This window comes from Penicillium taxi (assembly GCF_028828555.1).
Source record: "Penicillium taxi strain IBT 34144 chromosome Unknown utg000001l_segment0_segment0, whole genome shotgun sequence".
Classification (NCBI taxonomy): domain Eukaryota; kingdom Fungi; phylum Ascomycota; class Eurotiomycetes; order Eurotiales; family Aspergillaceae; genus Penicillium; species Penicillium taxi.
In genome coordinates, this window is record NW_026643203.1 from 4,241,553 (window position 1) to 4,260,370 (window position 18,818).

Below are 18,818 nucleotides of genomic sequence, written 5' to 3' on the forward strand. Positions count from 1 at the left end.
ACACGAATACCTAGTTACTGTTTCAGAAGCCAGTTCAAATTTGAAGGTACCAGTACTTGATATCATCAATCACCGAACTCTATTGTAAACGCCCAAGGACTTTCTCTCCCCGAAGAAATCCCCATCATGAAAGCCCAAATTTTGAAACCCCCCGCCAAGTCCAACTTCCTGTCCTCGCAACCGAGATTTAACACATCAAGCACCCTACTTACGTAGTTCAAGCCAAGGCGTTCCACGACTGAAGAGAATTGAAAGAGAAGACCTACAAAAGAAAAGAATCTATTTATGTAAGAATATTGCTCACCTGGGCCTAGTGCCGATTCAATCGAATTCATCCACTAACTTTGTTCATCATATGTTTTTATCTTGCCGAGAGAAGCCTGTGAAGATTGCCTTAATATCAGGTTGACCGAATCTTTGGCGGTCGGGTCATTGCTCTTGTCAATGACCTGTGAATGAATTCAAAGTCTACTATGCCATGGTGACCGATAGCTTAATCAACCATCAATTCCCGAGACCTGCTTCACAACAAAGAGGTAAATTTCCAGGAATACGGACGAGGAGAGAATTTTGCCATTATTTCAGGGAGCCGCGAAGAAAGAGATATTCTTCAGGCTTATTGTCATGCAACTCTTCATATACTAGACTTTCGTTGGTGTAGTTGACGTGACCCTCTGGAAAGATCCTCACCATAGCTTTTATGCACACCTACAGTGGCTGGAAGGCTATAGACTTATTAAAGACCACATTCACAATGGAGCGATTGCCCGCATAACCGCAACCACCACCAATGAAATCCATAGCACGATGAACGAAGATCGGGTTCTCGAAGTACGGACTCGGGACCATGGGCCTTTCTAAAAAAAAAATACAGCACGCCCAAATTCCGGGAATTTTCGCCCGAGGCAAATGTAAATCGATATTATTGCTTTACTAGCATCTCGAGGAAAAGTTCATTTGAGATATCGGAAGGCTACCTAGGGAGACTACTTATGCTAGTTCTTGGCGTTCCTCTTCTGTATTAGTGCTCTCCCTCTCGCTACTTTTGCTCACTGAATACTGCTTGAGCTTAGACCAGCCTTGTTAAAGAACCATGCCACCGAGCTTATGCCACGATCGATCGATACCTTGGTGACCTTGGTCGTCGTGCACCAGCTTAAACATCGTAGGGGCCAACTTGGCTAGGATGCATAACCATTTCTCACCGTCTAATTGCCTAGAAAATAGTAGCTTGTCGGCGTATTTGTAGGGTAACGCGGTCTTATGCGGATCTGGTTCGTCGCGTTGAAGCTCTGAGATGACTTTGGTCTATTTGCTGTCTTCGGCGTATCTATTAACGATCTTCTGACGTAAATCGGCGCTTAACTCCATGCTCGACGTCATGTATATGTATCAGTTGTCATTGATCTATAATATTGCCACTTATGGTTAATAAGACACCATAGAACAAGATCCACGTGCGCTCAATTTCCGATTCTCATGTGCCCCAACGCCCTGAACTCCTACTAAGTGCGCAACCTTGAGCATCCCCAACACTCCTCATCGTCCCGTAGATTCCGGATAGACTAAAGGGTCATCCTATCACTCTACATAAGAATTCTCACCCTTTTCTCACCTATCCCATCCCATTCTCAATACTTCTCAATTAAATCACCACCCCAAGGAACTTCATATCGCTTTTTTTAGTAGAGAAAGGGTGCCTGCGTAGATTACTAGGCGTAAGTATGGCGAAGCGAACAGGAAGCCCTGTTTCCCACACTCTGTGGTCGTATGTGAAAGAATAAAAGATAGGAGCTCTTATATTGACTCTAGGATGTGATCAGGTGGGAGACCGATTTCGGACAGGTGAACAATTAGTGAGTGCCGCTTTAAAGGATCTAAATCCATCCAGGCAAAAACGCCAGGATTACTGATAAGGAGCACGGGTATATGTGGTCCAAATAGCAAGGGCTATAATACATTTAAATATCCCTTTCCTTGAATAGGGCCCTAGAAAAAGGCTCTCAAATCTACCTTGAACCTTGGAAAATAATGTGATTCTGCATGCAGATTTTAAAGGCTAGGTGTAACATTGACCAGTTCCGGCTACTTCATCAGATCGGTCCCTTTATTAAGGCCATCCTGAACGGATCCATGCAGGATTTTAACTACATATATGCGTAGGCACCTATCTCGGGCTATCTGCGGCCTTATTTTTACCTCATATTTTGCGTCATTCTTCTCATAGTTACATCAAATAGGGTCATGTACACTCCTTCCCGTATGCGGATGTAGATAGGCCAGCAGATAATTACCGGGACCCATCAATTGGTTATCACTTTCGGGTCTGGATATGGGGTAAGCGTTAGACAAGTGGGTCAATAGGTAGACGTTAAAGCTTTTATTGGCATAGACGATTTAAAGATGGAAGTGGCTAGGTCGATAAATAAGAGAGGGATTGTGGGCTTTTCATCTGTAGATGACGCTGAGTGACGAGGCCCTTCATACGTAAAGATGTGGAGTCTCCAGGTGTTGAGGTCTCGCTTAATGTATAATGACGTTTGATCGATGCTCAGGTCCCATATGCTTCTACAGGTCCAAATGAAGAACTTTGAGGATAGCCCTGAAGTTCTCCATATTTCCGCCCAAGTTCTAAGAGCTCGGAAATGGGGAAACTTTTTATTCTCTTGCAGGATTGTACCTGAGTATGTAGCTATTAGCCCTAAAGGCGGGGTCACTTGTCAACATGATGATTATATCAGCCATGTATAGACCCGGCCAGACCCCATTGGGCAATATAGAACGAATCAAGTTACGAATAAAGCGCAAGGAGGGATGTAGCAAACTTCGTAAAATTAATTAATATATTGACCGATCGAGAAGTTCGTCCGGATCGACTCTGACTGGTCTAATAAGCCTACCCAGATGCATATGAGGCATCATTTAATATTCGGCTGTTTATGCCCTAAGAATGAAGTATCACTGAATCGGAAATAATAGCCTCATGGATCCATGGATATTCCACGAAGATAAAAACCAGTGACCTATCACAATAAATGCCCTGACCGGAACCCAAGGAACTGTAGTATGCAGTGTTATGGATACCGCCACCGGAGCGCCAATCCAAGCCAGTGCCGACGTTAGCTCATCCATGGTTCGCTGTATTTCTTCCTTTTTCCCACGTCTTTCTTCCACGTCCAAGTCGAATAGCCTCGATCATTTGGCGCCACAATATGCGACTTCCCTGTCAGCCCGATTCGAGATCTGTGATTTGAGATAATCACCCTGCTAATATCTGTACTTCTACAGAGTGGAGCACTCTTCAGTCGGTCCCTCCACTATATGAAAAGAAAACATAACCGTCCACGGGTTACATACGGTCCAGCCTTTTATGGAGCATTAAACATAAGGCCTGTGGAGCACGTCTATATGGATATCAAAGAGAAGACTCCACCTTCGTCGATTCAGTCACTTATTTGAGTGTTGTCCAGGCTTCCAGTCCAATCACGATGTCCTCCACTCCTCAATTTCCCCCTGGTTCCTTGCATGTCCGCGGTTTCAATAAAAAAAATAAAGGAAAAAACCGCATCATAAATAGCCCTCTCTATATCTAGCCAATGGAGTTTGATGCCGACCTCACAAAGTACCCGTTCCAGCCCAGCGGGTAAGTAACCCGCTGGGCTTGACGCACATTTAACGTCTGTTTCCCCCGTTACTCGCCCTTACTCCTTCTTTTCTCTAGTTGTGTCAGTTCTCTATTCATTCCTTCGGTCGTCAGATCCTTAAATTCTTATTCTAGTACTTGTGCCGTGCACAGTCTAGTTCTTCGTTCCTTTTTCAACAAACTTCATTCCTTCTTCTTTTTGAGAACCGGCTTCTCGTCGTATCTTTGACACTTTCAATCCATTTTCGATATCTTTCAAACCAAATATACAAAATGGTTTCCTTCACCAACTTGCTGACTGCCGGTCTCGTGGCATCTGCTGCTCTGGCCGCGCCGCATAGCCACGCTGCCGCGCATAAGAAGCGCAGCAGCACCAAGCGTGGTGCTGCCTACAACGACATCACTACCGTGACTTCCTTGTCCAGCGTCACATGGGCCTACAACTGGGGCATGACCAACTGGGGTCTGGACCTCCCCAAAGGAGTCGAGTATGTGCCCATGCTGTGGGGTTCCAAGGACTTCGGCGGTTGGTTGACTGCCGTCGAGACTCTTCTTAACAGTGGCACCAACTACATCCTGGGCTTCAACGAGCCTGATAACTCTGGTCAGTCTTCGATGACCCCCTCTGAGGCTGCCAGTAACTACCTGGCCTACATCACTCCGTTTAAGGGCCAGGCTAAGCTGATCTCGCCTGCCGTCACCTCATCCACCAACGATGGCGAGGGTCTGAGCTGGTTCGGCGAGTTCATAGCCGATTGCAGCTCGTGTGGCATCACCGGTCTCGCTGTGCACTGGTACGGTGATAGCGCTGATCAGTTGATCTCTTTCGTTAAAAAAGCTGTCAAGGCTGCTGCCGAGTACGGCCTTGAAGAAGTCTGGCTCACCGAGTTTGCTCTCAACGCTGACGTTAACGGTATCGCCGATACGTCTGTCACCCAGGCTTTCCTCAACGAGGTCGTTCCTTTCCTTGAAAGTACTGACGGAATCACTCGCTACTCGTACTTCATGTGCGCTGATAACTACTTGTTGACCAACGGCGCTCTCAACGCTGTCGGAACCACATACCTTTCTTAAGTGGAAAAATCCTTCCACTATGAGAAACAAACCAATTTTGACGGGTTAATCTGGGCTTTGTATGAAACTGAACAGGATTATTTCATTTTTCTGCTTCATTTTGGCGTATGTAGGTCCCGGATGCGTTTCTTTTTCAAAATTTTCCTTGTCAATATCTTAGGGTCAACGCAAATACTATCTAAACAATGTTCGATTTTACTCTCATTTCTCGCAATTTTAAGTAAATTAAAAGCTTTAGGGCCTAGAATCACTGAACAAATACTTTTTAAGCGGCTCTTAGATTAAGACTAAGCTTTCTATAGAACAGAGTCCCTACGATAACTCCACCTGGACTAGTGCATCAATTATGCAGAAATCAGTTCAGATGATTTCTGAAAATGCCTATACTACCTACAAAGGTACCAAAAACCGATAGAAACTCAAATAAAAGGATACTGGAATATCCATGCAAGCTACCAATAGTGCTACCATCTACTGCCTCTAGTGCTACTATCTAGTAACGCCTGGGCGTTTTTTAACTATTCAGTAATAGTACTTGAGGAATAACCTTGGAAATAGGTAAAAATAGGATACTATCACCCAATCAATGCGGCGGTAACCGATGGCGCCTCTACGCCTAATTTTGGGCGACTGGCAGTGCTTGCTAGGAACAACCGTCGTAGCGGCGGCCGATGATCCCCGACAGGTCTGCACGAAACTCTTTCTATTCTCGCTAGCCCACTGTCAATTTCATCAAAGCAATCATGCCAGCAGCCGCCACTTTGAAGTCCCCTAATGTATGCGCCAACTGCAAGGCTCGCAAGAAACGATGTGATAAGTTTCTGCCGCGCTGTCGCTACTGTACTGAGTATTACGCTGCTTCTACTCCAGAGGGTTGGAATACCCGCTGACCCACCACCGCAGCCATGATCTACCCTGTCTGTATGAGACCTCGAATCATAGTCCGCGACATCGAGCGATCGTAGATCCCGCCCTTGCATCTGACGCCATTTCCTAGTCCTAAAGCGGCCTCTGGGAAAATGCTGGCGCTCTATAAGCTAACAATCTTGTTAGTGCATCAATACAACCAATTCTCGATAGCCTTGCATGCAGCGCGCACATTTCCCGCGGGGTGCAGGTCTCAACGGTCGAGTCTACACTATGCGTCCAGGTCAAGTAGCTACTCGAAACCACGGGGCTTTACCTTAATGAAATCGGTGTCTGATACTTCCAGGGTATTCACACATTCGTACCAATATCTTCCGACGGCGGTTCCATGCTCAACTGCTCTCCTTTGGGGCTAATCTCCGGGCTGATTTCGCCTTACTTGTTCTATTCATGGCATTACTTGTCTCCTACGCTGACTCTTTCGATCAGTTAGGGCCGCAAGGGAGCCACCGTGTCGAAGATCTGACGCTGCATGTCGCCACTAAATCACTTATGACTCAGGCACAAGCACTCCGTGCCCACATAACCCGTATCGTTCAAGCTGGCGTGTTGTTAGCGGCTTCCGAGTATGCCCATGGTCATCCGGAGCAGGCTTTCGTGATGATTGGAAGCTATGCGCTGATGGCGCATACAGCTCAGCCCTGACCGGCATGGCGAAGAGTTCGACATATCGTTCGGACAGAGGACCGCTCCTGCTATGCGTTCGATCAGTCTTACCTGCACGAACAAGTGATCATCCATCCCTTCAGGTGGCGCGGAGGGGTTGCATAGCTCTTCGATGAAGGTGGACAGTCCAGGACTGACGGGGTCAGATCGAAGTCGATCATCTCTAGCCAGAAGGTCTGTGGTTGATGCAGCTCTAGGGATGAGGAGCTGTGGAGCCTGCTGGATTCCAGACGTTTTTCCCTGTGCCCGTGGACTTCGATAATATTTGGCTTGTTCTTACAGAGTACATGGGGATTTCCACAAACCTACATCCATGGATAGATCATCAATCTGACCCGACGTCGGCCGCCGCTAGAAATTCGGAGTAAACAAAAAGAAATAAAACATACATTAGTGCTGAAAATGCTTGCTGGAGACCCACCACGTGCCACGATTGAGTTTAGATCATCATTAGTTCTGCATAATATAATATACGCCACAAGACAGTGCTTACTGCCTTCAACAACCCGCACTTCCCGACGGCTACCACTTCATCAACAAACGATCCCTCGGCTTGCAGGATCAGTCTGCGTCGGCGACCTCTACGATCGTCTCATAGAAACTGTTTGTCATCAGTGTCGAACTCCACCGCACTGGATGAATCCCGTCGGGCAATGTCTCCAGCTGAACTCCCCCCTAGAAGTCCAAGCCTATAAAACCTCCTAAACCCTCGAAAGTACTCAATATGATTTGACTGCTCTTCTCTCTCCCAGAGCGGACACTGTCCCCACCTGGTAGAGGAAATCAGGTACGCATAGTCACCCAGGTAACGATGCGACGATTTCAATTAATTTCATTTTCCTCAATTCAATAAAACCTGCCTATATGAATGGTGTCTGCTCCTGTGCAAGAGTATCATAATTTTATCTATGCAGGAGATGATATACATGCTACTAGGTATAGCGCGTTCCAGGGTTAGCTGACCTTCAGGGACTCTCACACCGATCCTGAAATACCCTTGTAGACTTCCGTCTTAACGTCTATATACATTTCAAACACTTGAGCATTACCAAACGGCAGTATCTGAGAACCGCCTATCCCCGCCACCCCATTTTCACGATCACACCACCAGAAAACATTTGGAATGCCAGACCACTGGGCTGTTTTTACGGATGCGCCTGAGGGGCATCCGCTCAACATAAAGGTCAATCCCCAACCCTGACGGTCCCCAGGAACAACTGGATAAAATCCCGTAGTAGATCCTGCTAGATCAGGCTTTGCAGCGGCAACATACTTCTGACACAAAGGCGGAAGATGTCCAACTTGGTCACGGAACATCTCGTCCACAGTTTCTTTCTTAAGTAGTTGCTTTCCAGTAGTTGGTGAAGTGCCGTTGTTCAGGACCATAGCTAGGATCTCTGCAAAAGAATATTAGCTATCACGTTGATCCACCTGCATACATAAAAAAGCAGGAAGAAACTCACGGCAGTAATCTTCGAGTGTTGAGAAACATCCTCCACCGCCACTGTTGAAGAAGGCCTTCACATCGGACTCGCTTTCCACTGTCAGTGCTCGTCGGAGCAAATGGTCCCTAACATGATATCGACCATCTGAATCTCGCTGGTGCATATAAGCTAGCTTCTCCTTCATTTCTTGGGTTGGGATCATTGACATGTGAGAAATCCCCAAAGGTTCAAAGACGTGTTCATGAAAATATTCATTGAGGGATTTTCCAGTAACGCGCTCGATTATGACGCCTACCCAGTCGATACTCACCTATTGATCCGAGTTGTCTTTTAGCGACTAAAGCCTTCATGTAAGTAGATGTGTGTTCTAAACTTACCCCGTATTCCCAAGCTTCTCCTGGTTGGTGTACTAGTGCTTGTTTGAAGTCACTAAAGTATCCCGAAAACTCATCCAAGCCAATAGGGCGGGCATGGTCTCGTAGCTTTTCTTTCATCAAACTATATCCATAACCAGCTATGAGAGACTTGACATCAGAAATCTTATCGAAATTAAAGGCCCGTCCACAGGTGTGAGCCGCTATTACTCACAAGTATGGCTGAGTAGCATTCTTAAGGTGATTCCCCTCTTCTTGTCAACCAATTGACCATCATCTTGCAGGACCTGCACTGCCTTGATTTCAGGGCAGATAGTTTCGACCTGATTGCTGTCGTCTAAAGAAAGCAGCTCTTGTTCGACGAGCTGCATAGCACAAATTCCAGTAATGAGCTTTGTGCATGATGCAATCCAAAAGACAGTTTCAGGGCTCATCGGCTCGGTGCTGCCAGCTCCTCTAAGTCCTGCTGCGTGAGAAAATAATAATTTCCCATCCTTTCCAACGACAGCGACACAGGCGCCTGGGAGGCCCTTTCCAGAGTCGCTGCAAGCTGAATCGACTCGGCTTTTGAGCGCCTCAACTGTTGGTGTAGGAAGGGGACTCATTGCATCTGGGAGCTATAAAACCAAAAAAAAATTCGAAGATGTTGATGTTCTTATAGGGAAATATTCAGGGAGAACCCCCACTTAATATTCATAACAGTGGATTCTGAAGTTGATCCTACATGGTATGCGCTATCGGCATTGGTGGAGTTGGCTATTTCCGATCAATACGTGTATAATCCCGTTATTCATAGCCGAGGTCTAGTGTCGTACGTAATAACTATTTCGATGTTAGATTTTTAATGATCTCCGATCCTTAGCTTTATGTACAGTATTTTCCATGGTGGGGGCCGTGGGGCTTTCTTATTTCGTCTCCGCTTCTATGAGGGCGTTCAGGGTCAGGTTCACTGAGTATCTAATACTGAATACTTAGTGATTATGATTGGCTGCTTACTACTGATCGCTGATTAGGCTCAGAAGGAGGTTTTCTATTAGATAAGAAAAAGAAATTGGATAAGTAGCAAATAATAACTGCAAAGCTCCACAGAAGCTTCTCATTTTCAGACATCTTCGATTTTAAGAATCATTACTGGCACCCATTCCGCCTTAGAATTCTCCTTGCTCTTTGGGCGGAATGAACCTCGGATAGTAATTTCCGAGATTCTCTTTTTACCAAGTTGAGGCTTGTGGTTAATCAACAACCAAGCTGAGCTTGCAACGTTAGGAGTTCCCAACAAACCATTAAAGTACTGGTTGCTTCGATCAAACGAAATACCTTTTTTGTACTTTTTCCAATCATTAAAATCCTGCGCTTCTCCAAGTACTTGCCGCATGATGGTTTTCGTCGTCGTATTCGTAATAAAACTCCGAACGATGTATTTCAGATTTTTGACCGAGGCCTTGCGCTGCTGGCATAACCGTTGCCATTGAAGGAATACCACATCAGACCACTTCCTGAGCTTGGTCATATGTTCAACAGGGCAATCACTTTTAACTTGTTCAGGGCTCCGGTTGTTGTCTGCTAAGATCACACCGTCGGCAGCATCATAAAATTCGTGATAATATCCGCCCGTTTTCTAGGTAAAGCAACGATTAGAATTTCACATTTCATATTTTCTTGAGGCCAGGAAGGAGTTGAACTTACACCATATTCCACGCCGCCCACAACCACATCTTTGTCATGGCGCCATTCGATATACTCCAAATTTTGCGGCTGCACACCTAGCCCCTGCAATATTTTAACACTATCATCCAATTCGGCGAAATAAGAACTCTCAGGACCATTATTGGTCTTGGCCCAGCCCCAAGTTTTCAAGTCTCCATAACTAGTCCATGCACTTCTAATGGGTGGAACATTGTCTTCGGGGAAACAGCCAGCGGCAATATTTTCGTCGTAGTCCATTGCGCATCTTAGGTTTCTCCCTTTGAGGAAAATATTTTGCCATCCAGAAGTTGTGCGGGCTTCAAGCTGGCTATTCTCAAAACCCAGGTCTATCGGTGTAGCATCTCCAAACGATAGAAGGAAGAATAGAGTGCAAAACAGAAGGAGGCCCGTCTTTGCAAGTGGGAAGCGGGCTAGATTATTAAACCATCTGGTCATGGCGGCCATCTCTATGTCTGAGAAGTCCAGAAGATGATATTTTTTTTCAATCTTCTGACCCAGGTGTGGTGGAGATTTTATATGGAAAAGAAGTTCCATGTCCTCAAAGTTTCAAAGTTTCAAATCTTTGGGGTCGAAAGAAACAGGCATCGATTGGACTAAGGGGCCAAAGATGAGGATCGTGGAATCCTTAGAATGAATCTAAGACTTTCAGGGCTGCTTTTCAGCTTTCCAGCTTTCAGGGTTTCTGTTATATTACGACTGTGATCCATAAATAACCAAACAGCCCTAATGAACACATGAGGATGAAGATTAAAACCAGGAGCGGTAGCATCCATGGGTAGAAAAGGTCTTCGCTTTTTCTTTTGGACCCGCGATCATAAACCTGAAGTAAACTTGTCGATACTGCCCCGATTCCCAATAATTGAGTACGATCGATATTTTGAGCTTGAACATGTGCTCAGATGGGCAAGATTTGAACTGTTACGACCTCTCTACCTAGGATAGTCCCAGTCAAAATCTGCTTTGTAACAGTAGAATTTCTAATATGCTTCGGCACCTATTATAATCAAGCCAAGAAGATGCGTTTTTCGCATCTTGTGATCTTAATATCAAATATAAATTATATAAGTAGTTAGCATGTAGGTATTTTAGGACTATGTATCATAGCTCTGCAAAAACATTCTAATGTTAGACTTCAGTCTGAATCGATCGGACTTTCCGAGGTTGTTCCTATTGGATCGTACGGGGGTGTGGAGCCCAACAAAATGTGGTCACATACGCTTTATGATATTTGAAGGCTTGTTATTTTCTAATTCCGTCTCAAAAGCTGAGCATTGAAGCTGTCAGTCACTTCATATCAATAGTGCAAACAGGTCAAGAATAACTTTGAAGCTTCAGTCAACATTGCACGTTGATTTCCAGAGCCTTGTTCCCTGCAGAAGGATCAAATCCGCCCTCATTCTAGACTAGTAATTTGAGGGGAATTCAATTACCTTTTTCTCGTATTCATTTATTCTCAAACTATTTCCATCATGTTAGTGATTGGGTCCACGGTCTTCTTTATAGATAACTAGATTAGTACCAGAAAGAATGGCTGCGATTTTTCAAATTCCGTTCTTGTAGATCAGCGGCCCCTATTTTCTTCGTGAAGACAGTAGTTACAGCAAATCCAAGATTCGATGTGGTAAGAGGAGTGACAGTCGACACCGCTTGAAAAATCCCGGGCTCCTAGCGAAGCTCTGTTAGATCTTGCTGAACAAAGTTCATTCAGAGTTCCCAAAAAGAAGTCTCCATTTATGATACTTTTCAGCCTACCAGTGAGCTGTTATATGTATATCCTGACAACTTAGATTATTCTGACAAAAGTAACATGTACCACAGAATGGATCCAAGTCAGCTTTACCACTCGCGCACATAGATTCTACAACGGCGTAGGACGCCGCCGGTATGGTTACGACTGAGAAATCTATGGGAATGGGATTTCCTGAGGTTGCTAAAGGAGATGTGGGAGATCCAATTGACTCTGACTAACTTGTAGTCGGTTCTATTCACAGGAGATACAATTGTAGCATGTGTATTAAACTTGTAGGGTTATGAATTCATAATTCATTCCAAGTTTTCAAACGTTGATTCTGCGAGCAAGGCAAACAAAAGGGGGATTGTCTGGCTCCCACAACTTATCTTTTATAGAATTGATCACTGTGGACCAACGAGGCGTATAATAATAGTGTTAGGCTTGTCAAAACTAACTCTTATTCAAAGTGATCCGGTCCTTCTAATTGGACACCAATATGAACGGAAGTTTCATGAGACTGAAGTTGAAATAAGGACGACGGCTATTGAGTATTGACTCGTATTGCGCATTGGTTTTCGATCCTATGATGACCTAGAAGTAGACATGAGCAGTGACTAGAAAACCCCTACGTTAACCCTCCTTCTCAATACAGTTAGCGTAGGGTCAGGGATCAAATCCATTTAGGATTACCCGTACAAAAAATAATTCACGTTTCCTTTTCATATTCCCGTGGCTTACTATGAGATCAATTTAGAAGCCACCGATTTACGTATCGAAGATTATATTGATATAGAGCGTCTGGGGCTAAATGATGATGGCGATGATGACCTTCCCCCAATGGATACAATCCTTATAGGGGAACACTGCTGTGGAGGGTGATCCTTGGGTAAATAACTAGATAAAACAGGCTATCAACCGGCTATCAACTGGATATAAGTTTGTTACTAACTGGCTACTAAGTAGTCAAAAGATGGCTAAGAAGCGGCTAAAAGAGAAGATGACAGTCAAAGTAATCTTTATTACTACCTAACTATAGTTCTAGTATTGTGGAATGGCAGCTGGTAACCAAGTAACTTTGATTGAGATTGAACACTAACGAGATACAGGAAGTGGTCATACCGATGGCTATGCCCCAGCATATCTATAGCTCTACCCGGTTGTATCATAATGTGATTCCAACTTTAAAAGTTAATTGGAAAACTATCTATTGCGTAGTGAACCCCTGTTACAGCTAGGTCATAAAGGATGATAACCCGCCCTTGTAATAGCGATCCTTGGACATGATGTCAACCGTGCCAATGAGGTTGCTGTCCCACTCCATATTGAGTTCGTTTTCATCACAACTTGATCGCAACGACTTTGGCTGGCTCAGAATATGAACAAAGTACAGGTAAGCCCTGGCCACCAGTTGTTGTGACGTACAGTACGCACTCCTCATCATCTAAATAACTTGCAGTTGGCCCAGGGATGAGTGTAGATGCTTGACCACCTGCAAACTGAGAGGTCCGCCCTTCAGGGGTAACTCTGACCACAGAATTCTGCGCATGGGTTACTAGGTATAAAATGCCCGTTTGGGATATGGAGAAGTCATCTAGGTTAAATCCGCCCGCAATTATTTCGAAACTGCCTGCGGGAGAGGCGTCTTGGTTGACAGAGACCCGGACAACCGCTTGCTGTGTGGTGCTGGTGTAATACACATAATTATTGAAGAGCTTTATACCATTGACTCCGATTGCAAAAGGGAGGGCGAATGATAAGTTGCCTCGCTAATAAGAGCATAATGCTAATATCGGCAATACAATGTCCGCTAATGCTTAGAAAATACTTTAATCCTCGAAAATTAGAAAGTAGATTACACAGTAATCCAGTACACGTATAATAGGTGATATTAATAATTTCTCTGAGGGCTAGATTCTATTTATGCGCCTGTATAACGCTATATAGATTGTCTATTGATAGATGAATTGTTTGAAAACATGTGAAGCAATATGTCGGTAGAGCTATTGGAAAAAAGTAAAAGGCGAGCAAATCATCGAAGAATGAAAAAAAGAAAACCAGGGATCAAGTCCAAAAATCTCGGGTGACGAAATCGAAGAACATATTTCCAAGAAAGTAGTTAGGAGTGGGAGGGTTCGGATCATCGAGAAGTGCTTGACAATCCAGACGCAAGGGACCTTGAACACGGTTTCTACCGTTCTGTGCGGTGTCGACTTCGACATTCTGCATACAGAATGGTTGCTGATTAGCGAGCTGCTGCCCCATCGGAGGGCGCTGGTTCGTCGCCTTCAATGCGCTGATATACTGGCGCGTGAGAGGGCGGGGGGCATTTACCGGAGCGAGCTGCCAAAGCTCGAACTTTAGGCGACGGAGGGTTGGCTTGATGAGAATCAGCAACACTAACCGAACTTCGCCCAGCGAGTCATGGAACCATTTTTGGCCATCTGCTCGGAATTGACTCAGGCCCTCCGAATACCCTACTTCTATCACAAATGTGGGCCACCCCTGTAAGAGAAGTGTGGATTTCAGAGACCGTGGCCTTCAGGTGCTCCACGGTACTCCAGAATTGAACAGCATGTCCATCCGGTAAAGCAGATCCGAAGGTTATATTAACTCGGTTTACATTCATAGATATCATGTTTCTTGTTTAGACATAGTGATCGCTATCACCAACAAAGACTAACATAGTTAACTAGTACTCACCTAAGGTTGTTGTAGGGGCAATAGGAACTTATCTCAAAAATTATCTCCAGGAATCAGGATCTTGTCTCAAGAGTTGAGAATTTTGCAGTATGTAGAAACTAGAATTAAACGCGAGATGTTGTGGATGTGAATGGGTAAAGAAATTTTAGTTACTTGACTCATATAAAGGCGGCGAGTAGATCTATTATTATAAGCGTAAGAGAAGGGTTCTTGGTATGTTCAGCTCACTCGCAATTATAGGTGGTTGCTGCCACTGAAAACTCTAGAAGTCTTAGAATAGATAGGCAATTTCTCAGCACCGTACATTATCAAATAGTGGCGCTCTCCCCTATATAAAATGAAAATCGTACACCCAAAATCGATATTTGATCTGATTGGCCGCAATATCCCTTACAAATCGAACTAGAACCTGATTAGTTAACTAATAAACCTTTCTATATAAAATGCGGCTGAAAATACAAAGTGGGGCATAGATCAGTAGCTTAATGAGTAGATAAATCAGGGTAACTAAGGATTAACGGTACTATCTATAATATTCCGAAGACCATATGGTTCAATTGACAAATAAGAAACGGGAATAGCGAGGTCAGCGGTTTGAGTCTTGAATTTTTGCCATATTTAATAAATGTCACTCCTTCCCCTTGATTTTCAATCTTCTAATCATTCTGAAGTTTGTTCGGTGGCGATTCGATAACATGCCATTTTATCACCTTCTTGTCTTTCGATCATCACCCAACTTTTGTGAAGCTATTCCCATAAAAGTTGATATCTTTTTCTAAAATCCTTATCAATCACGCTCCTCTCATCCCTTGTACTATATGAATGCCTTGAATCGATGTTTCTAGATACGATAGAGTAGAATTAACGATAGTAAAACAATTTTTTCGAAGAAGCTTCTCCAGATAAGTATTCCGCAAGGACTACAACAAGCCAGAAAAAGAATCATTTGCTTTAAAAATGTATTGATGTTATTATGATAAAATGATGCTGCCATTCAGCGCAAGGCAATGATGTGAATGATCCTCTATTCCAACGAGATCTATGTTGGTTCCATTCATGACTCCAGACACCGGGTATTTTCCCAACAAAAACAAAAGCCGAATCGCCAATGCAGAAGGAATCGTAAGATATGCGCCTTATAGAGACACAGTCATGTCATAATCACGTCCTCTACAGGAGTCTCCGGGGGAGCGTCGATCATCGCATTTTCGTCGTCAGCCTCAGGATTTCCGCTTTCGGACCTGGCATCTACAGAGGCAGCATTCGACCCTTTCAAGATAGGCTCGAGATCTTCCTCCCATAGACGTACTGTGTTGTCCAATCCACAGCTGACGAGCATGCGCTTTCCATCCACTTTGCCAGAGTGGACAGAAAGGACGGCATCCGTGTGGCCCTCGATCCGCTGTAGAATGTTCTTGCTGACAAGATCCCAACAGATGATGGAACCGTCTTCGCTACCGCTGACAACGAAGCATAGTGGTGGGGTAAACTTCACATCTGGTGGCCCATAGAGACCGAAGCAGCCGGATAGACTGTACTTTGTATTTAAATGACCCTGGAAGGTTTTCACCACTCGGCTCTCGACATAGTTCCACATACGAACACAGCCATCCAGCGTCCAGGCAAGGATGTATTTGCCATTAGGAGAGAATTTGACACAAGTAGCAGGCGGAACATCCTCGTGGACCAGGGTCCGGAGACACTGACCGCTATGAGTGTCCCAAACGCGGATGAGGCCGTCAAGTGCACAGGAAACAATCAGAGTCCCGTCATGCACAACATCGATCCCGGCAACAGGATCAGAGTGAGCTGGGAGAGAGCGCATAACGCGTGCTCGGCGCACATCCCACATGAATACAGCTTCATCGTACGAGCCACTGACTAGAATGTTGCCCTTTGGTGCGAATGCGATTTGGTACACGTAGTTATGGTGGCCAACGAAGGGTTTTGTGTGAGCTCGGCCCTATGGTAAAAGAACCAAATCAATATCGAGTCATGGAAATCTGGGTATTTGAGTAGAACTCACGGTGATCACGTTCCAAAACCGAATAGTTTTATCGTCAGAACCAGAGGCAATCCACTGTCCATCTGGGCTCCATGCGACTGTGGATATACCAGCTAGATGGCCCTCGAAGGTGTAAATGAGTCTACCGGTCAAGGTATCCCAAACTTTGACTACTGCGTCGGCGCCTAGACAGAGGAATATAAGTCAGCGTTCTTAAACAACACGACAGAATAACCTACCAGCACTAGCAATCATTGAACAATCCGGTGAGAATTGTACAGCAGATACGCCAAGCAAGTGGCCCTGAAGCACGAATTTTTCTCTATAACTCAGTTGTTCGGGCTTGGTAGGAGGAGGCGTGAATGGAGGAATTGGGGTGGGGGAACGATCTGACATGTTATCGAGAATCGCATTATCATTGTTATCATTATCCCGCCGTCGGTTTTCAGAGAAATCGTCGGATCCGTTTGGAGAGGCGTCATCGACCGGGCGATTACTAGACGAGGGACTGCCACGAATGAGAGAGTTACGCCAATACTCATCAGCATCCACAGCTAACTCATCTGGACTCTCTGACCCGACGTAGCGACGCTCGTGATTTGGACGCTGCGGGGTGAAATTCTTCTGAACGCTCCAGCTCGTCTGTCGCTGTTTGATCTCATGGTCTGAAACAGCCAATTCATCCGACGACGATTCAGGAGGTGACTGAGGAGGCGAGCCTCGACTACGGGCATTAGGTGACGCATAATCCATGAGGAATTACCCGTTGATGACAGTGCCCAAACGCGCTGAGCTCATATTTGCGCGCAAAACTGTCAAATCAGCGCGTCAGAAGGCGGTGACCCACCTTCAATTTACATCATAGCTTGATCCCCCTAAAGTCACTTACTGCCCAACCCAATGGTCTCCTCAATTATTCCTAGTGATCCCCCGAGCCGCATTCGGATCCTGTCGCTTAATTGCTGGGGTTTGAAGTACATCGCAACCTACCGCCATGAACGACTGTCCGAGATAGGTCGACGGATCGCCGTGGCCAATCCGCCACCAGAAATAGTTGGCCTTCAGGAGTTGTGGACACAACAAGACTACGAGAGTATTCGTGAGCAGACAAAGGATATACTTCCATATGGAAAGTTCTATTTTGGGGGTATCTTTGGTGCTGGGTTAGCGATTCTGTCACGATGGCCGATTGAAGAAAGCACCATGTACCCCTACCCGTTAAACGGGCGGCCGACAGCTTTCTTCCGTGGTGACTGGTACGTTGGCAAAGGTGTGGCCTGTGCCAAAGTCCGATTTGGTCCTGGCCCAGCCGATGTGGCTGAGGTATTTTGTACTCACCTTCACGCTCCTTATGAGCGGGAGCCGAACGACTCGTATCTATGCCACCGCACCGCGCAGGCTTGGGAGATAGCCAAACTCATGCGCGGTGCCGCTGAACGGGGTCATCTAGTGATTGCCACGGGTGATTTCAACATGATACCATCCTCCTTCGCCCACAGACTGATCACCGGTCGAAGCCCCGTTCGTGACGTCTGGCTCGAGCTGCACCCGGACTCGTCTGTAGGTGCTGCAATTGATGCGGTTGAACAGGCTAGGGGAAGACCTATTCCATCGGCCGAGTTTAATCTCGTTGAGAACGGAGCCACCTGCGATGGTGCCTTCAATACTTGGCGCTGGTCCGAAGCTCTTCGCAAACGAGCCGACAGAGGCGAAGACATCCAGGTTGACAAGGACGCTGAAGATCCTCGCGCTAAACGTCTTGATTACATCTTTGTTGGTGATAGTGGCTACTCGCCCTCTTTCCCTACACCCCGTTGGTTCGTCGAGTCTGCAAATGTTGGCATGACCGAGCGCCACCCTACTCTCGGATGCTCCCTGAGCGACCACTTTTCTGTCGAGGCTGTCGTTACCCGACATGACAGTATCTCGGCCTCTATACCCTCAAACCAGACAGATTTCTCTCCACCCCCGAAAACTGCCTCTGCCCTTTCCCCAGAAACATACGACCAGATCATTGATATGATTCATTCTTATGTTATTCGTGAACGCTCACAACGTTTCTGGCGTCTCGCTCACTTTTTGTTGTCCATTGTCGTCTCAATTGGCTGCCTGATCGGTGTGTGGTGGGTTGGCAGCCGCACGTATATCGGTTTCATATTGATACTGGTCAGTACACTCAATTTCGGGGCTGGAATAATTGATGGCCTGATCGGTGGACTGTTTATGTCGAGTGAACTGCGTGCTCTAAAGGAGTTTGAATGGGAAGTGAGCACGGCGAAAAGCCTGATTCTTGGTCCAGGCTCCAATGGCACTCGCACCCCAGATAAGATTGAATCCAGGTGATCGATCTTGGCAGTGAAGTCCGCTGAGCTTTGCCGAAAATTGTACTATAATAATGGACAGAGCTACTACCTAATAAATAATGTTAAGAAGATAAATTCGATAGCCGGAAGTTAGAGCGCCTACGAAACCCTGTGAATGTAGATTGCAATAACTTCATTATCACAACACATATCGCCTTGGAATACAAAAGTTGAATGGCCCA

The 18,818-nt window shown here is 45.5% G+C and overlaps 8 protein-coding genes across 8 annotated transcripts; 3 read left to right on the forward strand and 5 right to left on the reverse strand.

Annotated features, from left to right (window-relative positions):
- Window positions 1-3,916: 3,916 nt before the first annotated feature.
- Window positions 3,917-4,717, forward strand: N7495_001518 (glycoside hydrolase family 128 protein; the record flags this gene model as incomplete). The annotated part of the gene is made up of 1 exon (XM_057204188.1): window positions 3,917-4,717. The coding sequence occupies one exon, from the start codon at window positions 3,917-3,919 to the stop codon at window positions 4,715-4,717; it is 801 nt and encodes a 266-aa protein (XP_057068261.1).
- Window positions 4,718-5,292: 575 nt separating this feature from the next.
- Window positions 5,293-5,697, reverse strand: N7495_001519 (uncharacterized protein; the record flags this gene model as incomplete). The annotated part of the gene is made up of 1 exon (XM_057204189.1): window positions 5,293-5,697. One exon carries the CDS (start codon window positions 5,695-5,697, stop codon window positions 5,293-5,295), a length of 405 nt encoding a protein of 134 aa, XP_057068262.1.
- A 337-nt stretch (window positions 5,698-6,034) lies between these two features.
- On the forward strand, window positions 6,035-6,289 carry N7495_001520 (uncharacterized protein; the record flags this gene model as incomplete). The annotated part of the gene is made up of 1 exon (XM_057204190.1): window positions 6,035-6,289. One exon carries the CDS (start codon window positions 6,035-6,037, stop codon window positions 6,287-6,289), a length of 255 nt encoding a protein of 84 aa, XP_057068263.1.
- A 996-nt stretch (window positions 6,290-7,285) lies between these two features.
- On the reverse strand, window positions 7,286-8,734 carry N7495_001521 (serine hydrolase domain-containing protein; the record flags this gene model as incomplete). The annotated part of the gene is given in 4 exon segments (XM_057204191.1): window positions 7,286-7,707; window positions 7,774-8,065; window positions 8,133-8,332; window positions 8,344-8,734. 4 exon segments carry the CDS (start codon window positions 8,732-8,734, stop codon window positions 7,286-7,288), a joined length of 1,305 nt encoding a protein of 434 aa, XP_057068264.1.
- Window positions 8,735-9,231: 497 nt separating this feature from the next.
- On the reverse strand, window positions 9,232-10,280 carry N7495_001522 (uncharacterized protein; the record flags this gene model as incomplete). Its single annotated transcript, XM_057204192.1, has 2 exons — window positions 9,232-9,747; window positions 9,816-10,280. The coding sequence occupies 2 exons, from the start codon at window positions 10,278-10,280 to the stop codon at window positions 9,232-9,234; spliced, it is 981 nt and encodes a 326-aa protein (XP_057068265.1).
- Window positions 10,281-13,629: 3,349 nt separating this feature from the next.
- Window positions 13,630-14,203, reverse strand: N7495_001523 (uncharacterized protein; the record flags this gene model as incomplete). The annotated part of the gene is made up of 2 exons (XM_057204193.1): window positions 13,630-14,070; window positions 14,099-14,203. The coding sequence occupies 2 exons, from the start codon at window positions 14,201-14,203 to the stop codon at window positions 13,630-13,632; spliced, it is 546 nt and encodes a 181-aa protein (XP_057068266.1).
- A 1,215-nt stretch (window positions 14,204-15,418) lies between these two features.
- On the reverse strand, window positions 15,419-17,071 carry N7495_001524 (WD40 repeat domain-containing protein; the record flags this gene model as incomplete). Its single annotated transcript, XM_057204194.1, has 4 exons — window positions 15,419-16,231; window positions 16,295-16,458; window positions 16,513-16,997; window positions 17,037-17,071. The coding sequence occupies 4 exons, from the start codon at window positions 17,069-17,071 to the stop codon at window positions 15,419-15,421; spliced, it is 1,497 nt and encodes a 498-aa protein (XP_057068267.1).
- Window positions 17,072-17,173: 102 nt separating this feature from the next.
- N7495_001525 (inositol phosphosphingolipid phospholipase) lies at window positions 17,174-18,616 on the forward strand (the record flags this gene model as incomplete). Its single annotated transcript, XM_057204195.1, has 1 exon — window positions 17,174-18,616. One exon carries the CDS (start codon window positions 17,174-17,176, stop codon window positions 18,614-18,616), a length of 1,443 nt encoding a protein of 480 aa, XP_057068268.1.
- Between the last annotated feature and the right edge of the window lie 202 nt (window positions 18,617-18,818).